Source organism: Melospiza melodia, chromosome 26 (genome assembly GCF_035770615.1).
Source record: "Melospiza melodia melodia isolate bMelMel2 chromosome 26, bMelMel2.pri, whole genome shotgun sequence".
In the NCBI taxonomy this organism is placed as follows: Eukaryota; Metazoa; Chordata; class Aves; order Passeriformes; family Passerellidae; genus Melospiza; species Melospiza melodia.
The window spans coordinates 1,258,639-1,282,461 of NC_086219.1; the positions used below are offsets into that span (position 1 = coordinate 1,258,639).

At 43.4% G+C, this 23,823-nt stretch overlaps 1 protein-coding gene across 9 annotated transcripts in view; it reads left to right on the forward strand.

The window, feature by feature from the left end:
* KIF1B (kinesin family member 1B) overlaps nucleotides 1-23,823 on the forward strand; it is a 77,604-nt gene that overhangs the window by 48,871 nt on the left and 4,910 nt on the right. For 6 of the 9 annotated variants that reach the window (XM_063176930.1, XM_063176933.1, XM_063176932.1 and 3 more), the window contains 22 exons: nucleotides 633-881; nucleotides 5,686-5,804; nucleotides 6,856-6,941; nucleotides 7,079-7,208; nucleotides 7,561-7,720; nucleotides 8,343-8,433; nucleotides 8,974-9,092; nucleotides 9,614-9,669; nucleotides 12,279-12,387; nucleotides 12,957-13,023; nucleotides 13,784-13,868; nucleotides 14,131-14,236; nucleotides 17,525-17,639; nucleotides 18,171-18,304; nucleotides 18,793-18,854; nucleotides 19,558-19,703; nucleotides 19,964-20,203; nucleotides 20,593-20,664; nucleotides 21,275-21,396; nucleotides 22,161-22,310; nucleotides 22,647-22,839; nucleotides 23,420-23,538. In XM_063176930.1, coding sequence (XP_063033000.1) covers nucleotides 633-881; nucleotides 5,686-5,804; nucleotides 6,856-6,941; nucleotides 7,079-7,208; nucleotides 7,561-7,720; nucleotides 8,343-8,433; nucleotides 8,974-9,092; nucleotides 9,614-9,669; nucleotides 12,279-12,387; nucleotides 12,957-13,023; nucleotides 13,784-13,868; nucleotides 14,131-14,236; nucleotides 17,525-17,639; nucleotides 18,171-18,304; nucleotides 18,793-18,854; nucleotides 19,558-19,703; nucleotides 19,964-20,203; nucleotides 20,593-20,664; nucleotides 21,275-21,396; nucleotides 22,161-22,310; nucleotides 22,647-22,839; nucleotides 23,420-23,538 — 2,730 coding nt within the window. The remainder of the gene's footprint in view (nucleotides 1-632; nucleotides 882-5,685; nucleotides 5,805-6,855; nucleotides 6,942-7,078; nucleotides 7,209-7,560; nucleotides 7,721-8,342; nucleotides 8,434-8,973; nucleotides 9,093-9,613; nucleotides 9,670-12,278; nucleotides 12,388-12,956; nucleotides 13,024-13,783; nucleotides 13,869-14,130; nucleotides 14,237-17,524; nucleotides 17,640-18,170; nucleotides 18,305-18,792; nucleotides 18,855-19,557; nucleotides 19,704-19,963; nucleotides 20,204-20,592; nucleotides 20,665-21,274; nucleotides 21,397-22,160; nucleotides 22,311-22,646; nucleotides 22,840-23,419; nucleotides 23,539-23,823) is intronic. The other 3 variants (XM_063176937.1, XM_063176938.1, XM_063176939.1) reach the window with 1 other exon arrangement.

A 23,823-nucleotide genomic window follows, 5' to 3' on the forward strand; every position in this document is an offset into this window, starting at 1 on the left:
CCTCTGGGCCTGCTGGGTCTTGTCTCTCAGGGATTTGGAATAGACTTTAGATACAGTTAAGAGTAGGAAATGCCAGTTCATGTGTCTAGTAGTAGAACGTGCTTTGAGTGAGCATTTAGTAAGTTACAAATTTATTTTAAAATATAACCATCTAAGTTCCATCTAAAGTCACTGGAGCAGAGCTGTGAAAATATGAAGAACACTGGAAAAGTGGTCCAGTCTCTCTCATATGTGGGATTCAAATAGTTTGGTCATACCTTAGGGAAGTGTCTGATGTGATTCTTTAATATTTCCTGCTGTCGGCCGCACCTTTACGATATTTTTATTTGCAGAACTGCTGTGTTGGAAATAAGAAATGTATCTCTGTTACGTGGATGTCCTCTCAAGTTCTGTATGCTCAGTTCTATATGCTCAGCCATGTTTCTATTCCTTTTTCATTTGCTTCCTGCTCCATTCAAGAGCACTCTTTTCCCTGACGTTGTTGGCAGCCCCCTCGCTCCCGTTTTGTTGCAGTGCAGGTGGTTTGAAGGCGTTGCTGGTTGTTGAGGGGTCTCTGTGCTGAAGGCAGCAGGGCTGTTGGTGAGGTTCTGTGTGCTGACCCTGTTAATCGGTGTCCGTTCGCTGATGTGCAGCTCCCCCATATTCCACGGCTGCGTCAACGAGCGCCTGGCCGATCGCACGCCCTCCCCCACTTTCTCCACGGCCGACTCCGACATCACTGAGCTGGCAGATGAGCAGCAGGATGAGATGGAGGACTTTGATGATGAGGCCTTTGTGGATGACACTGGCTCCGACGTTGGGACTGAGGAGGGATCAGACCTCTTCAATGATGGGCGCGACCCGTTTTACGACCGATCCCCTTGGTTCATTTTAGTGGGAAGGTTGGTGAGGTTACTCTGAGAATGGCCAAAAGGGACCAGCTCTTGCTGCAGACTGCAGTGGCTTTGCCTTGTGCTACACTGATGGTCAGTCTAGCCAAAATATCCATGTCCATAAATTGGAATTGCCAGAGAATGAGTGTAGTTCAACGTTAAGTTTTAAATTCCTGTGTCTGGAATGAAGACCTAAGTATTAATTGAGAAAATAACCCTTAGATGCGACAGTGTGAGTAAATCTAGGTAACTGTTGCACCTTGGGGGTTTATATACAGAATATAAACCTTTATATAATTCCCTGTTTAGCCGTTGCAGGGTCACTAAGACAGAATTGTAGCATGTTATTTTCTTCCATGGAAGAGAATCTGACTGTGGTGGGAAGTCTTTCAGTCCAAACCCAGAAATCTATTGGTTTTGAAAACAGGTTTAACATCCGCTGCATACGAAAAGATGGCATGTGGAGAAAGAAGAATGGTCCTTTCTGGATGAGGAAAAGAGTGTTCTCTGAGATGATTTGGCTTCTCAGATTATGCTTGACTCTCTGTAGCCAGTATTGGAAAGTCATCAGCGTTGCAATTCATTATCTCTGTTTATCAGCACTTTCCCCAGGCACTATGCTTGAATTCCTGAAACAAGTTTGCTTGGTGGATTTTAGAATATTATTGAGCTTTCCAGAATAGAGAGAATTAGGACATTATCAGACCTCAGTCTCTGATGCAGACCCTTAAGGACAGCAAGTTACATTACAGAAATGTAGTTCTTCACACTGTTCTTTCAGTAATAGTCTCACTAGCACGTTTCTCATTACAAGAAATAGAAACATTTTATTTAGTGGCTTGGCTCCTCTGTCTGCTGCTTCCCTCTCCCCTGATGATGCTTTTGTGCTTCCTTGCTTACCCTGTAAGCCAGCATCCTCATTAAGGTGCTTGCCACAGGCATGGTACAAAAAGGGCTCCATGGCCAGCAGAAGGGAGGAGCAGTGAAACAGGGACCAGAGCTTGGCCAGTTCAGTGTAGTGTGTCTAACCTCAGGCATCGTCAGTAGTGAAACTTGGAACTTCCTTGATCCTGTTTTTTAAACAAAAATTACTAAAGTTGCAAGAAACTGTGTTAGTCCTCTGTGGTCTCTGAATCTGTGCCCTTACATGCAATGCTTGGTGCCACGTTTTACAAACTCTGATTGAGGGGTTCAGGTGGGGAGCAGTTTGGGAAAGCCATGTGTGCTGCTCTGGGCTGGCTGGCAGCTCCTTTGAGCCCAGGGTGCCCCGTGTGCCCCTGGAGCCTGGGAAAGAGCTGAGCTGTTCCTGCTCCCTCAGAGGGCTCAGGAGGCACAGCACGAGCTGAGCAGATGCAGTGTGCAATGCAAACACTGCTGCTTCCTGGCAGGCACACAGAGCAGAGTCCCTGCTTTGTGCAGAGTTCTGAGCTGTGGAGCTGCAGCACTCTGCGTGGTGTGAGCTGCATGTACAGAGCTGTGAATGTGTTGAGGGATCAAACTTCGTTCCTATTATGAGGCTAGAGAGTGACTTTTGCTCAGTTGTTGGTTTCTATTGTTTCTATTCCCGTTGCTCTGTTGTGCCCATTCTGTTGGCAGAGGCTGTTAGACTGTCCAGCACCACGGAGTAGGAGCTATTGTGAGTCCTCTGTGTCTCCAGTGTGAGAATTCTGCTTTTGAGCAGTGCCTTGCAAGCACCGGGGTGTCCATCTACATAGGTATTGTATTGAGCACAAGGCAGTGTTCAGTTTGTATCAAAACCAGAATTCCTTATCACTTCCAAGTGTGTACTGGTTGATATGTTATAGAATGTGAAGGACAAATAAAACAGTTTTTAGTATTTTTGGGGAGTTGTCAGCAATAACAAGTGCAGGTCATGAAGGAGAGGAGGAGGAGAAATGGAGCATGTAGTTATCTAACTCCCTGGCCATCACAGTTATTTTCTTTTCTCTCTCTGTGCTATGACTGTCTTTTATTTGTAACTCTTAAAGAAAACAAAAAAGAGCTGGTCCCTTTAGCCATTTCTCCTGGCATGCTGGGTTTCTTCAAGATTGACTCTATTTAATGGTGTGACATATCAAGCATTTGCTTTTTTTTTAAGGGAGGTGGGAGAGGATTATGGGATATTTTATTTAAATCCTGATGTGTTTATTTTAAAAATATCTGCCATCATTTTGAGTTCTGTTGGTTTTGTTTTGGTTTTTTTACAAATTGTGTTTGTTAAATTTAATTTCTAGTTTTGTTGTGAGTATGCCATTTTACCTCACCAATCTTTCTGCTAATCCAGCCCCCCTCTTTCAGTCTGCTGGGCTAAGTGCAGGGGGACACTTAGGGACTCTTTGGGGAGTGGGAATCCTCACGGATGTGCGAAGAGGAGGAGGAAAACCTTAAGATATCATCCACTCCTGACTTGGCACTGTCTCATGATGGAGCAGTGTGGTGCTGCATAACCCAGCTCTGTTCTGGTGCAGCACATGTGCAGTTGCTCTCCACTCTACACAAGAGATGCAGCATTTTCATCAGCAAACAGGAAGCTTTAAACTTTTTTGCATTATGTGTTTATTTTTCTCTAAGTTAAAATTATTCCAGTGAACAAGGTGACTGGATGGAAGCAAACTGGGGGAGGAGGGAAACACATTTTTTCCCTGGGATGGTCACAGGGTAGGGGTTAATCCAGCTGAATGCTTTGCTGGCACATGTTGAGCAGCACCTTCAGAACTTTTGCCCTGCAAATGAAGATGTATTTTTTATTTTTCATGCAGATGATGCTTTCACTTTCCATTAGTTTGGCTTTGAAGGGAGAAGGCTTCTGCAATGCCTGACTGTTTTTAGTTAGTGAGACTCCTACTGTGCACATCAGTGCAAGACTCCGTGGCTTCTGCTGTGTTGGGAAATGTCTGTTCTCCCTGGCTTGAAATGTGCTTTTCAAACTGGGTGTGTTCCTCATGTTGAGCTCAGAACCACATTCCTTTTGGAACTCCATCCCTGATCCAGTCCAAGTGAACCATTCCAGTTTCAGGGACTGTTCTCTTACGTGTTTGGGTGCTAGTTCCTCAGATGTGCATCACCTGAAATTCCAAAGCTAAAAATGAAAATGTTAGAGGGAAAAAATAAAATTTAACTTCTCATTTTGTTACTTGAAATTTAGTCTCTTTTCCCTTCCCCTGTTTTATGAGTGTTTACCTCACTTTGAAGCAGACTGAAAAGGAATTAAATCCTAATCTTAGTGAAGTGTTATGTTGAGTTGGTTTTTGTTGTTGTATGGTTTTCTTCATATTTTTGTTTTGCTACTTTGTAGCCATATTAATCATCCTCTTCTCTATTGCATTTTGTCACCACTTTTTTTTTTAGTAGCATAATTTTTGTGCCTTTGGTTCATGACTGACACCTGTTTGACTTCCTTGTCATTTCAAAAAGAGTTCATTCATCCTTGGAAGGGACATGTGAACCCAAGGAGCAACACTTCCCTGTTGTCATGCAGGACTTTTCGTAGGAATGTTAAACAATAACAGTTACAAATTACAGGAATTAGTTATTCGTAATACTAAAGACTAATAAAAAAATTGTAAGGGTGGAGTTAGTAAAACAGGTTACCGTTGTTTAATATAATTTAATGTGCATAAATTCATTAAAATTGCATAATTTGTCACTTTAAATTTACTAAGTGGTAAAAGTATTGGTTAAAGTTCTGTGCATCTCAGTACCCTCCTGAACTCTGAAACAGCTCATTCAATAAGCAAAACCTTCCATATTTTCCCCTTGTTGAGAGCTGTTCTTTAGCTGACTTGTTGAGCGTATCCACATTTAATATCTTGCTCAAGCTAATCCCACTGAAGTGTGATGCTTTAAACACTTCTGCAATTCATTGCAGAAACGTAAAATAACTTAATAACTTTAGTCTGACTTTTAATTAAAATGTATACAATTAAATTTGTTACCTTACTGCTCCGAAACAGACCCTGCTTGTACATAACTTAAAAGTTAGTGCAGGGCAGGATCATCCCCTATGGGGCCTAAATGCTGTTTTTCCTTTTGGAAACTGTAATTTCTAAGTGGTTGCTCTAGAGTAGTGCTGTCATGTCTTATTTGTTATGTTCTGTTTTTTCAAAGAAATAAATCAAATGATCCTAAAGAGATTTACCTGTGAAGACTTTCAGTCTTCCACTATCTGTGCAATCAGTGAATCTTCCAAGAAACCTAAGTGATGACTTATGGTTTATTGTGGGTTTCTGGTTATTCTGCACACAGTGTTATCAAAGGAATATCGAAGAGAGAAAACATTCAGTCAGTGTTTTTAAAAGAGTGGGTTTATATGTTCAGTAAAAAATTGAGGCTGTGTAAGCACAGTAGATCAATTCCTTTTAAATTTATCATTTCCAACTACCTCATTCTTTATCATCAGTAGTTCCCTGATGGATTCTGTCAGCCTGCTAACAGCTCCATTCACAACTTCAGTGCATCTCTGGTTACCTTCCATAAGCCATCCTCTCTCCCTGTGTCTGTAACTCATTCCTGTGAGCCCTGGGTCCCTCTGAGCTCTGACTGAGAGCCTTTGGTGGCTGCCCTGGGCTTGGCCAGAGCTCTGTGTGGGCAGGGTGGTCCCAGGAGCTCCTGTGTGGGCAGGGTGGACCCAGGAGCTCCTGTGTGGGCAGGATGGACCCAGGAGCTCCTGTGTGGGCAGGGTGGACTCAGGAGCTCCTGCAGGTCTGGGAGATGCAGTGTCTGAGACCTGACTGTTGCAGAGCCAAGCCAAGCTGCAGTGGGGTTTGGCACACCGTTGCTAACGCTGGCTGTGTTTCTCTCCTCCTGTCACCAGAGCCTTCGTGTACCTGAGCAACCTGCTGTACCCAGTGCCCCTGATCCACAGGGTGGCCGTGGTCAGCGAGAAGGGCGAGGTGCGCGGCTTCCTGCGCGTGGCTGTGCAGGCCATAGCAGGTGAGACACTGCTGCCTTCAGAGCCAGGCTGGCAAACCAGGCCATTCTCCTGATACTCAAACCTGAATCACCTTCGTGTTGCAAAGAACACTTGTTCTCTGTTGGTGTTGAAATTATTTCATTTGTTGTTTCACCGTATGGGCTGAGCATGAATAAGTCTTGAAATAATGCTACTGAAGAAAAGATTTTAAAATTATCATGATGTTGTCCACTGAATTTTGTACCTGGCAACTAATGCAACACTGCTTTTTAGGACAGTGGAAGATCTAACTACTTTCAGAAAACTAAAACTAAAGGAAAGCTTTTTTTTCTGGCAACCAGTATAAACAGTGCAGAAGGGTACCTGGTTTGATCATTTTGGTGACCTGCATTAAAGTTAAATGTACCAAGTTTTAGCTGTGCTCAAACTATCCCTTTAAATTATGCTCAGAAATGTGCTCCTCTGGGGCCTGGGGAGAGCACGTGAAGAAGTTCCTGAACTGATGGTTTTCAGCATGGTGGGAACAGAAAGCAGCAGCAGTTTCCCCCTTCATTGCCTCACTAAAAACGTGGAGACTAGGAGCTGCTTTAACACAGTGTTTAATCACCAGGAATTCTTTTCAGAAGAGAGGAGTAGATATCCGGGGTGTACGGCCTCAGCAGTGCTGAGCTGCCATTGTGTGTGTGCCAGAGTTCACTGCAGGTCACTGCTCAGTCCCTGATGTTTCACAATGCTCAGTGTGAGGTGGGCTGCTTGGCAGGGCCATGCCTTAGCCATGCTGCTGGGAGCACAGATCCTTCCCATAATTTGCCCTTTCCAGCAGTGGCCAAGTGCCAGCAGTTCTTGCTTCTTTAGGTAGGGTAACCCTGGAAGCTTCACTCTCCATGGGAACATATAATGCAGCTCAGACTCTGAAGATGTGTAAGAATCACCCTGGCAGGGATTAAAACAAGTGAATTAAAATCTGGTTTAATGTGTACAAAAGTCTAGTTTGGTTTGGTTTCCTTAGCATTGACTGAATATTTCCAAATAAATATTTATCTATGTTCTTTTTTCCCTGTGTTTTTTTAGCTGATGAAGAAGCCCCAGATTATGGATCGGGTATTCGACAGTCTGGCACAGCTAAAATTTCATTTGACAATGAGTATTTTGATAAGGTAAGAATTCTTAAAATTGATCTAGGTATCTGAGTGTAGTAGCTTGTGCTTCTAAATAAAGAACACATGTTGTGGGGAAATAAGGGGATGGCAAACTCAGAAGTCTGTTACAAGCCACTGTTACATTTAATTTTCAGAGTGACTTTTCTTCAGTTGCCATGACTCGGTCTGGACTGTCACTGGAGGAGTTAAGGATTGTGGAAGGGCAAGGACAGAATTCAGAGGTTACCACTCCTCCAGAGGAGATCAACAGAATGAATGAGCTGGGTAAGCAAGAAATACTTGGTGTTTGGAGAACTCCTGGGAGATTTGTGACCCTTTCAGTCACTCATGGAAAGGAGTTCTGAGTGTCCTTCAAGAGTGTCATGGTTAGAGAGAGGTGTTACCAGCGGGTTGAACGTGAGAGATCCTGGTTGAACATGAGAGATTCATTTGAAGAGCAGTGCTGAAAAACTTCCCAAATATTTGGATCTTTTGGTTATCAGCAAATTATTTGGATTTAAAAGGGAAAAAACTGTGATGGGACTAAACTGTCTCCTGAAGAATTATTTCCAGAAAAGAAAGGAGAAAAAAAATGAAAAAAAAATATTTCATGTGGGATTTTTTTTTTCTCCCTAAGACTTGAAGTCAGCCACTTTGGATGGAAAGATGACTATGGAAGGATTCACTGAGGAAATTGGTGATCACCTGAAGCTGGGCAGTGTGTTTACCTTCCGTGTGACAGTGCTTCAGGCCAGTGGCATCCTGCCCGAATATGCAGATATTTTCTGCCAGTTCAAGTAAGAATTTGTCTTCACTTGCATTAGGCAATTAATGGTATAGAGATATGATGAGATAATGATAGAGAGAGCAAAGAACAGTGGGCAGTGGAACTCTGAGAACTTTTCAGATGGGAGGAGGTGTTGTACAGCAGAGAAAAACACCTTGTCCTTACTGGAGTTCTTGGTCCTCACTTTCTCTTAAGCAGATGTCAAGGATTAAAGTTTTGCAGAAAGGAATTAGGAATCAAAGTGGGCTCATAAGTTACTAGTTTATAGATATCTTGGGGTTTTAAGCTTTTAATGTGAAAAATTCAATACTAGATTGTACATACACCCTTTTGAATGAAAGCTGCATGACCCTGGAGGAAATCAGTACTTCTCAAGTGAAAGTGCTCTTAGGCTTGGGTTCTTAAGGAAGAAAATAAAAAGGAGAAATAAAGACATAAAACAAGTACCACAGTTGTGGTCCCACAAGACTATGGTATGCCCAGCTTTAGGCCATCACTTAACTGCTTCTAAAGTTCCAGCAAAATACATTTCTTTTAGGGTTTTAGGATTTCCTTTCAGGGTTGGATTCAGAGCACAGCAATCTTCTTTAAACCATTCTGTGGTGGCTGATTTTTGGTTTATTTTTTTAAAGCTTTTTACATCGACATGATGAAGCTTTCTCAACAGAACCTCTCAAAAACAATGGCAGAGGGACTCCCCTTGGGTTTTACCATGTTCAGAATGTAAGTAAAGCTTCCTGTGAGCAGTAACTTCCTCTGTCAGCACTGGCAGTTGTGTGTGTCCTTCAAGGCAAGCAGAATTATTAGGAATAGACAGTACTAGGAGTGATCAGGTGAATGATGTAATCCCCATCATAAAACAAAACCCAGAATGATTCTTTGTGGCAAATTTAACTCTTCCTTCACCTCTACTTCCTGCCATTGAATTCTGTGTTTCCTTTCCAGGATGAAAACAGTCTAGAGTTCAGGAAATAAAATATACATGTGAATAGCAGTGCTCATGATCTCAGATGAGCTGGATATATCTATTTTTATGAACTGTGTAATGCTTTGGTTACATACAGCCTCCTCTTCTTCTGCTTGAAATGCCTGATACTGAGGCTTTAATTTTCTCCTTTCTTGGAGAGTAGAATTAATGCCTAAATCAGAAGAGAATGCAGTTGCTTTTCCTGTGAGTGACACTAAGTGATATGAAAAATACAGACTCCTAAAAGAGATTTCCTTTTTTGAATGTCTCATTTTCTTTCCTTACCCTTGAAATAGATTGCTGTGGAAGTGACAGAATCATTTGTGGAGTACATCAAAACAAAGCCTATTGTCTTTGAAGTCTTTGGACATTATCAGCAGCATCCTCTCCACCTGCAGGGACAGGATCTCAACAGGTATTGGTCACTAGCCTGGCATAAAGGCACTTGGGGATCATGCTCAGGTTATGCACTTTTTGTACTCCTGAAATTGTGCACCACAGCCTCAGAAGCAGAATCCCTGATGGAGGTGATTCTGGCAGATGCCTGTTTACCCAGTGTAGTGACTGATGGAATTGTTCTGCCCTGTCAAACATGGGAAGCTGTTCTGCCAGTGCACCCTGAAAACCCCCTGGTGATTGGAGCACTGCACTGGGAATACTGGGAGCTTCAGCAGGGATCTGTGAGCTCTGGGAAAATCTCAGCAGTGCTCCTAGGGTTGGTTAACCTAGAATAGAAAAAGAGCATAGTTTAGTCTGAGAAGTGTGCTGATCCCCCTTGTTTTCCTGACAGGGGAGATTTACCTGTCCTCATAGAATTGTGAGGATATTTTTAGAGATAATAATAGGTGTGTGTATACAAAGATGCATGTATGTGTATTTGTGTATATTTCTTATGTTTAACTGCCTCTGTATTGATAACTCTTCATTTCTCTGTAGCCCTCCACAGCCTTCTCGAAGATTCTTCCCTCCTCCTATGCCACTGTCAAAGCCAGGTGAGAACAGCTCTCTAATTCTGCACATCACAGGTCTGCTGCTGCAGGCGGAGGTTGTAGTGTATTCCTGAGGTATGCAGGACTCCAGGAAATGTAAATGGAGTGAGTGCTACAGGGGGCACTGAATGGCTTTGCTGGCTCTCTGCCCTCTTTAGGTTTTATTTTTATTTCTTCTCAACTTCCTATGCAAGAAGTGCTGCTTAGTTCATTAGGGGGTAGAATTCCATTCCTGCGGTATTGACCATATTCCATGAGATCTGGCTATGGCTCTTCCCCTGCTTACTGAGCACTAACTGACTGGAAATTTGCCTATTCATTAATTACTTCATCTTTTTGCTCTCTCATGTTCTCGTTTAGTGAGTGAGTTTGTTGAAATGATTTTTGGTTTTCTTTGCTTAATTGGAATAATGCATGCTGAACTCTTTTGTGATTTTTTTTTTTTTCCATTTCACCTTTAATTTCCTCCTTCTCCCTCTTTCTCTCGCCTGCATATTTCTACCATCCTTTCTCTGTGTGTGTTGCATTCCCTCTGCAGACCATGAAAGGAAAATTGAGTTGATTAGGTACCTTATGTCTGGCTATGTAAACGTGCATGTGCTGAACACGCTGTCCGAGCACGCCACCGTGCTGGCCTCCTCTGCCGTGGCTGCTTTCCAGGATGGAGCTGAGCAGCTGCCACCTTTTCTCTTTCTGCCTGTTCCCAGTTGTCAGAGTGAGCGGGCTCCTAAACGAGATGGTTAGTAGCCACACTTGGTCTGTGATAGATGTAGAAGTAGTTCCAGAATGTGCTTCCAAATTCCTTTTTCCTTCATCATGTGGTAGTATTAGGAGTAGAAGCTGCCATGGTTGTGCTCATGGAAGGATGCTGTGCTTGAATTCAGGGCTCTTTTAGAGAGAACCATAGGGACAGTCTGTAGACTCCAGTGTGCTGGGAGTCACAGGTTTTTTTGTGTCACTGCATCTGTTCCCTGAAACTTCCAGGACCTCTGATTTTTCTGTGCTCTGCATAGAGTTTTGTGATACTGGGATGAGAGATGCATATGAAAACACAGGCAGGTATAGAGGAAACATTCTGCTGTGTTCTGTATAGATTTCCTTTTCACTCATCTTCCTTTCCTTCCACTAACAGTGCTGTTCCTCACTTCCATTTGTATTCTGTTTTATTTAACTCAAAAAAAGTCATGCTGATTAATAATTGTACCAGAGCAAGTCTGTGAGAACACCTAGAATCAAGCTTTTATATTTGGTTAGATGTGTCTTTCTGTTGTTTTTCTCTTCTGATACTTTTGATGGCTCTGCTTGGCAATAACCTGGAGTGACTTGTGTGTTTGATGTTCCTCTGGCTGGAGTGAGTTCATGTGCAGCTGCATGAGAGGATTGGGTGTAAGAGAGTTACTACCCTTAGTAATGTATGGGAAGGTAAATGATGAGCCCCAAGCTGGCTGCCTCCCACGGTGGAGCTGTGCTGTGAATAACTGATTCCTGCAAAATCTGTCCCTCTGAGGCAGCTGCTGTTTTACCCAGAAAGGAATCAGATCTCAGAAGAGAGCACCTAGGCACTCCTGTAGGGACCTGTTTTATCTGGGGGCTGTGATGTCCTTCCAGTCCACAGGAAATTCAGTCACAGTAGAAGCCAAAGGATACAGAGATGTAAAGGTGGGAGAACCTAAAGAATGCCTGAGCAAGGGGGGATTGAGTCTTGAGAGGTGGAAGGGAGAAGAATTATGTGGCTTAATAAAAGCAGTGAGGTTAGTATGTGAAAGGAGAAAAAATGGAAGATCAGAGTGACAAAAATCCCAGTCAGAGTGTAAGGAACGAAGCTTTTAAAATGTTCCCATTTATAAAAATGTAATGAGTGAACAGATACAAGAAAGCATGTAATGGTAAGTAAAAGGTTTGGTGTGTGAGGGAGTATTAGGTTATTTCTAGAATTTAAGCTGTCTCATTTTTTTTTAAACATGGTTTATCCCTGCATTTGAATGAAAGGAATTAGAGGGGATCTGGCTGGTTATACTCACTAATAGCAAGAGATAAGGAGCCCAGAAAAATACTTAGGCAGGATTAGGGCTCTGGAATAAGTCTTGTTCTGCCTTTTTACATGTACAATATCTTAACCAAGTGATGCAGGGGTCTGGCAGTTTGTAACATGAAGAAGTGAAGACTGAAGTTTTAAGTTCTTTTCCTATTGTGTGGGGAAGGTGAAATGGGTACTTCATGGGTGAGTAATGCTGCAGATGGACAGACATCAGGAATTCTAAATCACCAACTGTCAAGCCATAAAGCAACTGATGCACATTTGAGGAAACTTCTTCTCTGTGGAAGAGGAACTGTGTATTTTTCCAGGCTCTTTGGATGCACTTTTGTTCCATTATTTAACTTCAAAAATTTTTTCTATTCTTGTAACCTAGATTTAAAAAACACTTAGAGAAATAATGATTGTTGTAAGTAACTTAATTTTCATGGTAAAAGCTGTGGTCTGCCTACATACACAGAATATGTAGGACCTCTGAAATGGCACATTTCTGTGAGTCCTGAATAGGCTTTACTTGTTCAGCCTTTGTAAACCACTCTTTTTTTCTTCTTTCTTTCTTTTTTTTTTTCCTTTTAAGTGCCAGCTACAAAGCTGAATACTATGAGCAAGCCCAGCTTGGGCCAGAGTGTGAGCAAATACGACCTGCTGGTGTGGTTTGAGATCAGTGAACTGGAGCCAACAGGGGAGTAAGTCCTATATTAATATTGTGATTAATATTGTGTTTCAAGAACCGTGGTTTATGAGGTTTCTGGGTTTTTCCCCTTTGTTCTGTTCAGACCAGGCTGATGTTTAGCAGTCACCATGGAAAGGGCCTGGCTGGTTTGTAGTGGTGGGTGTCCAATCTGCTGGCAATAGTTGTCCCCATCAGAAGGGACTAAAGTGACAGAATGACTTTCTTTCACACTTTGAGGGGTCTCTCCCTGGTGAAGTTCCAGGCACAGGCAGCATGAAAACTCCCCTGTGTAGGCCATGGGTTTGGGTTCTTTGGGACACTGGAGGCTTTACTCCAGTCACATAGCAGTCTCTGCTCAGTGTTCATCTCTGGACAAAGCTTTTCCCCTGACAGGTCTTCAGGGGTTCTATTGAGAGGTGAGTTGCAGTTTTCCATTGGTGCTGGAGGTACAGGGGGTGATACTTCCATGAGTCACTGATCTCTAATGGCAGAAGGAGCCTCTCTGGGGAGTGGGTAGAAAGACACTCAGGTGCCTTCAGCTGCTGCTGTGCAGGTACATGTCTGGTTCCCTGTCTCACACAGGTACATCCCTGCTATTGTGGACCACACCGGGGGCCTGCCCTGCCAGGGGACCTTCCTGCTGCACCAGGTACTGAGGGAGCTGTGGGACAGCAAGGTCATCTCTGCAGGGAGGGAGGGGGTGCTGCTGCCTGGCTGTGCCCTCCTTTCCCACACAGTGGCAGGCAGCATGTCCCAGGCTGTGCTTGCTCTCTTGGCTTTGGGCTGGGAGGATATTGTGTGGCCCCAGGATATTGCTGCTCCTGTGCTTGTCAGTGGGCATCCCACTCAGGAAAGAGGAAAGCCTTTTAAAAAGCAGGAACCTCTGGGACCAGATTTGTGCCTTCAGTGTTCTCCAGCATCTCTAAGGACACAGAAGGATGATGTGGACTCAAATTCCATTTGCTCTCTCTCACTGCTTGTGGTTATGACACATAATCTATGAAGTGACTGTATCTCAGTCATCTTAAATTCCTCTTATAATCCTTAGTAATATTTTGTCTCTAGGTAGATTATTAAAATAACCCCAGATAAATATGGTTTACAGGTTTAAAGTTATATTTTTCCTACTCTGTCTTAGTGGAGTGAGGAAGGAGAAGCATTTAATTTCTTTCACACACGAGAATATAACATCCCCTTGAAGTGAATTTTAGGGCCCTGAAACAAAGAGTTGCTTGTTCAGTTACAGATGACATCTAATGATATTATTTAAATCACTTCAATGATATTAAATTATATTAATGATATAATTTTAATGATATTATTTACTTCACTTTTGCAGTACAAGTGCAGAATAGATGGGGTGTGTGTGTGTGAACACTTGAGCAGTGTTTTGTTTCTGAACCCCACAGGGAATCCAGAGGAGAATCACAGTCACCATTATCCATGAGAAGGGCAGTGAGCTGCACTGGAAGGATGTGCGAGAGCTGGTGGTTGGTGAGTCAATGCTTTTGTGTCCTGCTCTGTAAGGAAGAAAAACTATTGCTGGTAATACCTCTTTGTATCAGACTCTGTCATTTTTATGAGCACTGCCTGTAGGAGGAGAATTTTGAAAAAGATCCAGAGGAAGAGCTTAAGTTTTGCAACTTCCATTTACAGCTTCTTGTTATTCATGTAGTGTGAAATTGTATTTGGGAAAACAAATTCCTTTTGTGTTGCAGTTTGAATTTTAATTGATTCCTCCTCCTTCCCTTTCTAGGTCGTATAAGAAATAAAGCAGAGGTAGATGAAGCTGCTGTGGATGCCATTCTGTCTTTGAATATTATCTCTGCAAAATACCTGAAATCCTCTCACAGCTCCAACAGGTAAGTGAATGAAGTGAGCCCTGCAGCAGGAATCTGACATTTATTTGACCTCTGATGTATTGGCAGGATGTTTGGAAAGCTGGGAATGTGGCTAATTATTAAATGTAGAATTCCATGAGCACAGAACACACAGGTCAGGTAGAGAATGAACATCTCTGTCAAATCTTGATCCATGGGAAGGTTTGCTGACAATGCATCTGAATTGCTTTCCATGTGTATGCACCATATAGGGCAGGTGGAGAGGAGCAGCTTAAGGGGACCTCAGGACTTAACCAAAACTTCTAAACTGACATCAAGGTTTGGTGCTAAAATACAGCATTGCAGACTCCACATTGTTCTGCTTCAGTGTCTGCAACCAAGTTGTAGCAAGGCAGAGGGGAGCATTGGGCACAGCCTCTCCCTGCTCTGGCAGCAGAGTCACTTGGCTTCTCCCTGGCTCTGTTCAGCTGGTGCAAAGGAGGAATATCCCTGGAATGGGGCTCTGAGTGCCTTTTTCCAGAGGGGAGGAAAGTTTGAGTCTGTCTTTGCTGCACCTCCTGAGTGCTGGAGGTAGGATCCTTCCAAGCACTGGAATTCTTTCTTCTCTCTTAGAGGCCTGGACTTTGAATCATCTGTGGCATTAAAGTGGATTTGGGACACTGCTCCTGCCTATGGGCTCTCTGCCACCTGGTGTCTGTAAAGGCAGGCAGGGACTGGGGGAGTGGCAGTTATTGCCTTCCACTAAGAAATGTGTATTTTAGTGTGTTTGAGTTAATGGATCAATGTAACTGGGAAACAGGGAGACTGCTGCTGCTTTCCTGTCTGATACTATTGGATGTGCAGTTGGAAAGCCCTGTGCTTTGTTTCAATAAATTCCTAAGTTCCTACAGAACTGTAGCTCTGTAGTTTGCTATAAGGTGGCAGCTTGGGTGAAGGATGAGTGGGATGAAGCTTTTGGCCATCTCATCCCAAAATGCCAAGGTTTGAGTTGTGGGATGAGTGCATGGCAGCATGGTGGAAGGGAATTGAGGCCCTGGTAAGGGATATGTCTTAATGTTTGCTCATTGTCTGCAGACGTGTTCGCTGCTTTCTGTGGGGTTTTTTCACTTTGTTTTGTTTCTTAGTCCACTTGTTCTGTTCCTCTCAGCTGTTGCTTTTCTGTTCAGCTTTTGGCTGCACTAACCGAAGCACTTTCTATGTTTTTACAGGCTCTTTCTTGATAAGGATATGCCTAGGTATTTTCTGTTTGCTTCCTTTATGCATAAAGATTCTTGAAAATAGAATGCTTTATGTCCCATTTGTATTGCTGCCACTTCCCTCAGCTTTTACTGAATTCTGTTAGCACAGCTCTTCCAGAAGTAGTCTTCCCCTTCCTCTTCCCTTTCCTCTTCCATTACTTCTTCCTCTTCCTTCCCCTTCCTCTTCCTCCTGCTCCTCCTCCTCTGTGTCAGAGGCTTATTCAGGTACAGTTCACTGGGGGACTTGTGAAGGTGAACATTCCTTCACATGTGAGAATAGGAGAATTTCCTTTGTCAGTCTTTCTGATTTTCTTGGTGTGCCATCAAATATAGACCTTTTTTGTAGTCCTTGCTATTTTCTTCCCTTGTTCTGTTTCAAAGAGCTAAATTTGGAATTTCTCACTGTCTCTGACTCTGCAACGCTGCTTGTTTGAAGGACCAAGGCAAGGACTGAATTATGAGGTTCCTTGAATTGCTCTGATCAAATAGCAGTGGCTGCCATGTGACTGCTCTTCAGCCTCTGGATTTGCATGTGAAATTTAACGCTGTGGTTGCCACTCCTTAGTTGAGCAGCTGGCAGAGGAGCCAGACATGCAGTGACTGCCCAGGCTGGATTCCTGTTTCACCCTCCCAGTGGGATCCCAGCCTGGCATGGCAGCTGCACAGTCTGGGGCACTTTGCACTCTGCTTTCTGTGCTCTGCCTCTGCAAAAGAGAAGAAGAACCTTCAGTGCTCCCAATTCCCCACCTTTCACTAATGCTAAGATCCACTTCAGAAGCAGTTTTAACCTGTTTACATTTAACCTGTAACATTTAACCTGTCTCTCCTCTACCCCATGCTTTGTGTGTTCCGTGCTCCCTTTTCCTCCTTGTGCTGTTGGCTGTGCTGAAAGGAGTTTGCTCACTTCTGGTTTTTGTCTCACTCTGTAGCTATTGCAGCAAATTCTGGTTTGGACTGGCAAAGCTGTGTATATTCCCCTTCCTGGCTAGAAAAGATCCACTAAAATCCATAGCCTCAAAGCTGTGCTTGACTTTGTCTTGGTGTTTGTCTGAACATCCTTTTGCTCCAGAGGGTGCTGGTATTTCTGCACTGAGGAGCATTTACACCTGGGTCCTCTCTCCATGAGGAGAAATCCTGTTTGGCAAATGGTGCAGAACTGATCCCGGGGCTACATACAGTGCTTTTTTTCTTGTTTCTTCCACCTCCACCCTGCTGTTTGTCCTTTGTCTTTAATTTCATCTTCTATTTTTCTGAGTTGGGAATTAGTACAGAAACTCTTTGGACATATAACTTATTTTAAAAAAATAATATACATGAAGCACTTTCTTGCTTTTAGTACTACATCATTTGGACTCAAAATGGGATAAAAATAGCAAGAGGATTTGGGAGGGAAATTATATAGAGGTGATGAAGAATGAACACCTGTTTCTGTCACCAGTGTGGAAAGATGTGCTGAGTTCCTCAACAGGGGCATAGGTCTTCTTTCCAAAGGGACCTTCCTGAAATCAGTTGCTGCCTGTGAGAAAGGAGAAAGCTCATTTCCCCAAGCCCCTGCTAGAGAGGGGAGAGTATAATGATGCCTTTGGATGTGGTGATTGAGCTGTGCTGTGTGTGATGCTGTCTCTCACTTTTTACTTGAACCTTCTGGATTGCTGGGGTAGACCTGTGGGAGCTTTCATCTCCTCTCTTTCCTTGTGCCAGACGGAAGAAATGTCTTACAGAAATCCTAAAATATGGTGTAGAAAGAATATTCCCATATACTTTTAAGATGGGCTGAATTTCAGCAGTAGAAATTAATTTTCTCTGTTTAGAAACAACTGTTCAGTGCTGACTTCCCTGTAGAGTTATGACAGCTTTTGTTTTCTGCATTCCCTCTTTTCTCTTTTAGATGAGTGCTCTCCATAACAGGCAGTGGTCTTTACACCACACTGTTTGGGGTAGAAGTAAATGATCTTGGAAATAAAGAGAAGGTTTTTGCTTCAAGTATTTGTTATCCACATGACTGGAGGATGATATCAGAAAGAGTGATGAGGAACTCTTACTAGTGACCTTTTGCTGTCCTTCTTTCCAGGACTTTCTACCGGTTCGAGGCAGTTTGGGACAGTTCCTTGCACAACTCCCTGCTCCTCAATCGAGTGACACCGTATGGAGAGAAGATCTACATGACCCTTTCTGCCTACCTGGAGGTGAGACACCAGGGCCTTCCTGCTGGCTATAAACTGTTTAAAACAGGACACAGGGTGTACCCAAGAGAAATGGATTCAAAAGTGATTTGAATGCTGAAGCCAGTAAGAGTATTTATTCATTTCCTGAGGACAGGGTGGAAAAAATGTAGTCATAGTTAACATCTTGATGTCAAGGTATTGCTGCCTTGCAACACAAGAGATACTGGTGGTCTTGCCTTTTTGTGCCTTGTTTTATCTATCTTTGTATCTGAAAATCCACTGGAATCAGTGAATATTGCTGTGTAAGTACTGGTGTTACAAACAGCAGCTTAGCTCTTGGCTTGTGTGCAAGACACTGTTGTTTAGTCTAGTAAAATCATTTCTTGGGATGCATCAAGAAATGTGGCAGCTCTCTTTCACAGACACACATGAAAACTCTTCACCAAGACCCAAACAAGAACAGATTTCAAAAGCTGTCCCAAAAGCTAAGGGCAGCAGTGTAACTTGGCCCAGTTGGCTGCAGCCATTCATTCCCTGCTGGTGTTCCCTCAGCTTGACCACTGCATCCAGCCCGCTGTGATCACCAAGGATGTGTGCATGGTGTTCTACTCGCGGGACGCCAAGATCTCCCCGCCGCGCTCCCTGCGCAGCCTCTTCGGCAGCGGCTACTCCAAATGCCCCGACGCGTAAGTGCAGTTACACTTCTGGTGTTGGCCTCTCTTGTCAGTGTTTGTTTCCCCTTAGAGGATTTAGTTTCGTTTTCCTAATTTTTTTCCTTGAACCTTTACCTACTCATAGGTTCTCCAGTCTGGTTTTGAGTGTTTTTTCTAGCATTTATTTCAGTGGAACTCTGATGGCTTCTCTCTTTACTGGCCTCTTTTCCATATAAACAGAGCTGGGCAGAGGGATCCCCTTTTCAATTTGCATCCTGACCTGGAATTTGCTGCATCATGTGCTCTTCCCAATGCAGGGTGGGGTGGGAACATGGGGGAAATGCCTTTTTTAGGATCTTGCAGTTCTGGCTATTTTGTGCAAGAGAAGTATTGACATCTAGTTCTAACTAACAACTAAACTTTAAATTCTGCTTTGGGAACCACTGAGTTAAAGCTGAAGCACTTTATTTCTGAAGATAATAAATAGTGTGTTTTTGCTTCTTCTGCTTTCCTCTGAACAGCAACCGAGTAACTGGGATCTATGAACTGAGTTTATGCAAAATGTCAGACACAGGAAGTCCAGGTAAGCAGCAGCCAAGTGATAAATATGATGATAAATATGAAATATTGCAGAAAATTGCTGAGGGAGAATGCAGTAAACATTTCTGTCCTGATCAGAAGCAGTTCCTGTGTTTCATAGGAGCAATGGAACATTGCTGTTCTGTAAAATACTTACTCAGGCTTTTACTTTAGACTCAGGTCTGTGTTTAGCATTGGTAAACAAGGATTCACTGGAAACTTGATGTTTTCTGACATGGGTAACCCAGGACACTGAGTGCATGTATCACATCATGCCTGAGTCTTGGGGCCATAACCCATGGCTCATAACCAACAGGTGAGACTGGGTTTTGCAGCAGGAGAGCTTTTTCTTGTCTTTTGAAGATGCTGCTGATTTCTGATGCCAGCTTCACCACTTGGAAGGAATATAGTTCATGGTGTATCTGTGTGGTTTTCTTCTAAGATGTAGAAACTGAAGTCCTTGTGTTGAATTAGACTGAACAGGAGTTTACATTATATCTTGGTCAATAGAAAATACCTAAAAAAGTAAGAAAGCTGGACTAAATAAAATATCTTTGGTTGTGTATTTGCAGGTAATGAAATCCTTATGTTGTATATTTCCAGCCAAACAGCAGAAGTGCTGGTTCTTTGCAAATTGCTGATTATTTCTCTGTGACACCTCTCTGGCTATGGTTTTAACACGTCTCCTGTTGTTTTTTACTGCTCAGGAATGCAGAGGAGGAGGAGGAAAGTCCTGGATACTTCTGTGGCATATGTGAGGGGCGAAGAGAACCTGGCAGGTTGGAGGCCCAGGGGGGACAGCCTCATTCTAGAGCATCAGTGGGAACTGGAGAAACTGGAGCTGCTGCATGAGGTGAGTAAAGAGATGGAAGTCAAGATTTAAATAAATTCTCCTGGCAGTGAAGATATAAAGTGTGTGGCTGGCTGCTGAGCAGAGTCCTCAGCTCAGAATCTCAGTGTATTCAAAACAGCAAATTCAGTTTCCAGTGCCACTGTAAACTCCCTTCCCTGGGGAGAGTTACTGGTATGAATACTAAAGGATTCCTCAGAATTCAGTGTCTGTGAAATTGGCACCTTCCTGGAGGGGACGACACTGATTTCTTTTCTCACTAGGTGGAAAAAACCCGACATTTTCTTCTGCTTCGTGAGAAGCTTGGTGACAGCATCCCCAAGTCCCTGAGTGACTCGTTGTCTCCCAGCCTGAGCAGTGGAACCCTCAGCACCTCCACCAGCATTTCCTCTCAGATTTCCACCACGACCTTCGAGAGCGCGGTGACGCCCAGCGAGAGCAGCGGCTACGACTCGGCGGACATCGAGAGCCTGGTGGACAGGGAGAAGGAGCTGGCCACCAAGGTATGGCACAGGGCAGCCAGCCTGCTGGCAGCCACAGGGGATTGCAGGGCAGCCACGAGCTTCTCAATAGCTTGGGGAATATCCCGTAGTGTGAGAGTTTCATTTTAACGTCTTGGTTAGTGAAATAAGCCACTCTCACCGGCCAGTGCTGCTGGGGAGGTTTGGGCTGTGGCTGTGTCTCATTCCCCTGTGTTACTGGTTCTATAAAAACTTCCTAATTTTATCAAGTGAAGTGATTATTATCCTCTTCTGTGATTTTTCATTGCAGTTTAGGATTTGTTTTTTCTTTAATGACCTGCCAAGTGTGTCGTGGCAAATCACCTGTTCAACTTTCTCTGGAAATCTAAATACAAAGTTCTTCTCTGTGTCTCATTTGTTTCCCCCTTTAGTGTCTGCAGCTTCTTACTCATACCTTCAATCGGGAATTCAACCAGGTGTACAACAGCATCAGTGATTGTAAGGTAAATATTTCATGTAATATTTAATTGTAATACACTCTATTTATGGTACAATAGCAGCATGTTTGTGAGTCATGGAATCTGCTGATACTATCAAAAGATAAACCACTTTATATTAATGTATTATTTTTTATTTTCAGTCCTTTGGAAGCATTTGGCTATTCAGCATCAGGTTCCAAAGGCTGTGGCAGGAATTGGCAATGGTGTGGGCTTGCAGTGTAGTACAGTACCCAGTTTATTAGCAGACTCTTACTGTCTTTCCCTACATACACTTGCCCTGTGAAAAAGGATAAATCTACTCTTAAAAATTCTGCCAGTAGGCAAAGGGAATACCAGGTTTCAAAGTGGATGATGTTTTATCCCTGAAGAAGTCAGAGTGTGAATAATCAGAAGTGTAGGACATTGATGATAACAAGCTGTGTCTGCATAAACGCTGCTGTATTTCTGCCCCCAGATGGGCTTGTGGTGGTTTGTGTGAAAATTTGCCTGCTGACTAGGGGAATGACAGATGAAAAAGCCTTTGTGCTCTCTGAGCCATCCCTGCTGAAAGGCATTCTCAGCCAGAAGGAGCCCCAGCTGCAGCCCAGCTGCTGAGATGTGTTTGTGCTTGCAGCTCTCGGATATTTCTCCCATTGGGCGGGACCCGTCCGTGTCCAGTTTCAGCAGTGCCACCCTCACCCCTTCATCCACCTGCCCTTCTCTGGTGGACTCCAGGTGCAATTCAGTTGACCAGAAGTAAGTGTAATGTGTTAAAAGGAAACATCACTTTTCAGTGCTTCACAGATCTCTTTGCTGTTTTCTGATTTGTTTTTCCTATTTTCTTCCTTTTCCCTGCTTTCAGATATTTCTCTGTACAGCCCCCTTGCCTTACTTCTCCAGTCACTCTGCACAATTCTTTTTCATTTTGTTCTTTTGAAGTGCTGTTTTTCCTGCATGTGTTGGGGCAACAGTCAGATGCTTGTCATTCCAGTGACCAGTGCATCTACAGTGTGCAGAGTCCACAAGTTTTTTCAGAGGTCTTTTGAAAAGGTCTACTAATAACGACCCAGAATAAACCAGTTTGGCCATTAGTCTGTGTTCATCTTTCTCAGCTGTATCTATACAAGATATTTTTGATGAGATTGGTAATAACTATGAAGTAAAAGACATAATTTATACCTTCTCAGTTCAGCACCCCTGAGGGAGGAGGGCTGAGGAAGTAGAACATTTTACATCAAACAGTAGTAGGAAGTGTGTCTGTGCTGTGACTACGTTTAGCAGGAGAAAAATGGTAGAAGTAGTGGGGAAGCAACTTACTAGTGGTTGTTGTAAGTTTTATTCCACAGATATCAAGGGAAAATGCTATTCAATATTGTACAAAAGTCATAAAATAAATGTCATAAAATAAATCTGGTCTGGAGGATGGAACTTCAAGCTGGCCTGAAGATGCAGTTTAAATTCCATTGTCACATTCAGTTGCTTTGTTGCGATTTACTTTTTTTTCTCTACTTTTTTTAAAGGACACCAGAAGCAAATTCTCGTGCCTCCAGTCCCTGTCATGAGGTGGAGCAGTTCCAGATAATTCCTGCAGTAGAAACTTCCTACCTTGCCAGAGCTGGAAAGAATGAGTTCCTAAACCTTGTTCCTGATATTGAGGAAATCAGACCAGGGTAAGTTTTTTATTGTTGTGTGATCGTGGCTTCCCCAGAACTCTCACAGGGGCTTTCTGAGATTCTGAGGTTCTGTGCCCCATTTGAAGAGGGTAATTTAACAGGTGATAGCAGAGCTGCAGAGTCCTCTGTGATGGATAGAGGAAGACTGTCAGACTTTTGCATAGATGTTGAAAACACCATTCAGCTTGTTTTAGAAGAACTTTTTCAGAATAGTGTTGCAGACAAAACAGGACCAGTTATTAAGGACCAAGTGTCTTACACAGTATTTTGCAGTTAATAGGAATACTCAGGGGAAAATCTATTTCTGTATTGACGTGGGTTTATTTTTTCCAGCTCTGTGGTGTCAAAGAAAGGATACCTCCACTTCAAGGAGCCACTCTCCAGCTCCTGGGCCAAGCACTTTGTGGTGGTTCGCCGTCCCTATGTTTTTATTTACAACAGTGACAAAGATCCTGTAGAAAGAGGAATCATAAACTTATCCACAGCTCAGGTGGAGTACAGTGAGGATCAACAGGCAATGGTGAAGGTCAGTGTGAGAGCTGTTGTTTATTTATCCATTAAGCAAGGACATTACAAGTAGCAGTGCATCTGTACCATCAGGTGTGTCATCTCTGTTCTGAGGAAAAGGAATCTGAGTTGTGGAGACGCTGAGGATCCTGCCCACAAAGTTCCCAGTTAGTTCAGGGTTTCTGATGGTTTTGGACACAGTTGTACAGAGAGTGACCCTGACTGCTGCCACACATCAGATTAACTTTTAGGAGGATGTGTTGGTACCACCACCCTGCATGTTGGGTTTTTGCAGCTTCCTTTGTATGGGTTTTTGGGCTTGTGTGTTTTGTTTGTTTAAAAACAAAACCCCACAAAACATCGCATACAAGCACCCTGCAAGGAATCAAGTGAACTGGTCCATCTCTTAAAGCCCACACTCAGCAGTTAAGACTCTGTTTTGTAGAAGGGAATGAGTAATAATACCCTGGCAATCACCAGTGAGACATGAATGAAGGGGGGATGTGACGGAGCAGATTCTCTCAGAGAGGAAATGTGCATCAGCCTCTGTGCTTGCAGACTTTGTGTTTACATTGTTTAAATTGTCCTTGATGTTGCAGACCCCCAACACGTTTGGAGTGTGCACAAAGCACCGTGGAGTCCTGCTGCAGGCCATCAATGACAAGGACATGAATGACTGGTTGTACGCCTTCAATCCTCTCCTGGCTGGCACCATTCGGTGAGAGGCAGCTGGGGCTGCACAGGGCCGTGCTCAGACCAGCAGGCAATGCCTGGGCACAGATTTTAGCTTTGCTCTCAGGAATTTGACAAGATGTGGGAACTGGAGGAGGGAGGAGAGTAGGTAGAAAAACGCCCAGAACAATCAGAAAACAAACCAGCCCTGTGTTTCAGGAACTGCAGGGGCTGTTGTTTTGGCTTGTGACGTTCTGAACAGCCATGTCCAGTTTGAACATGTGTGGGATGCTACATTTGGAGACCACAAGATGGTTTCCTTGTATTGCCA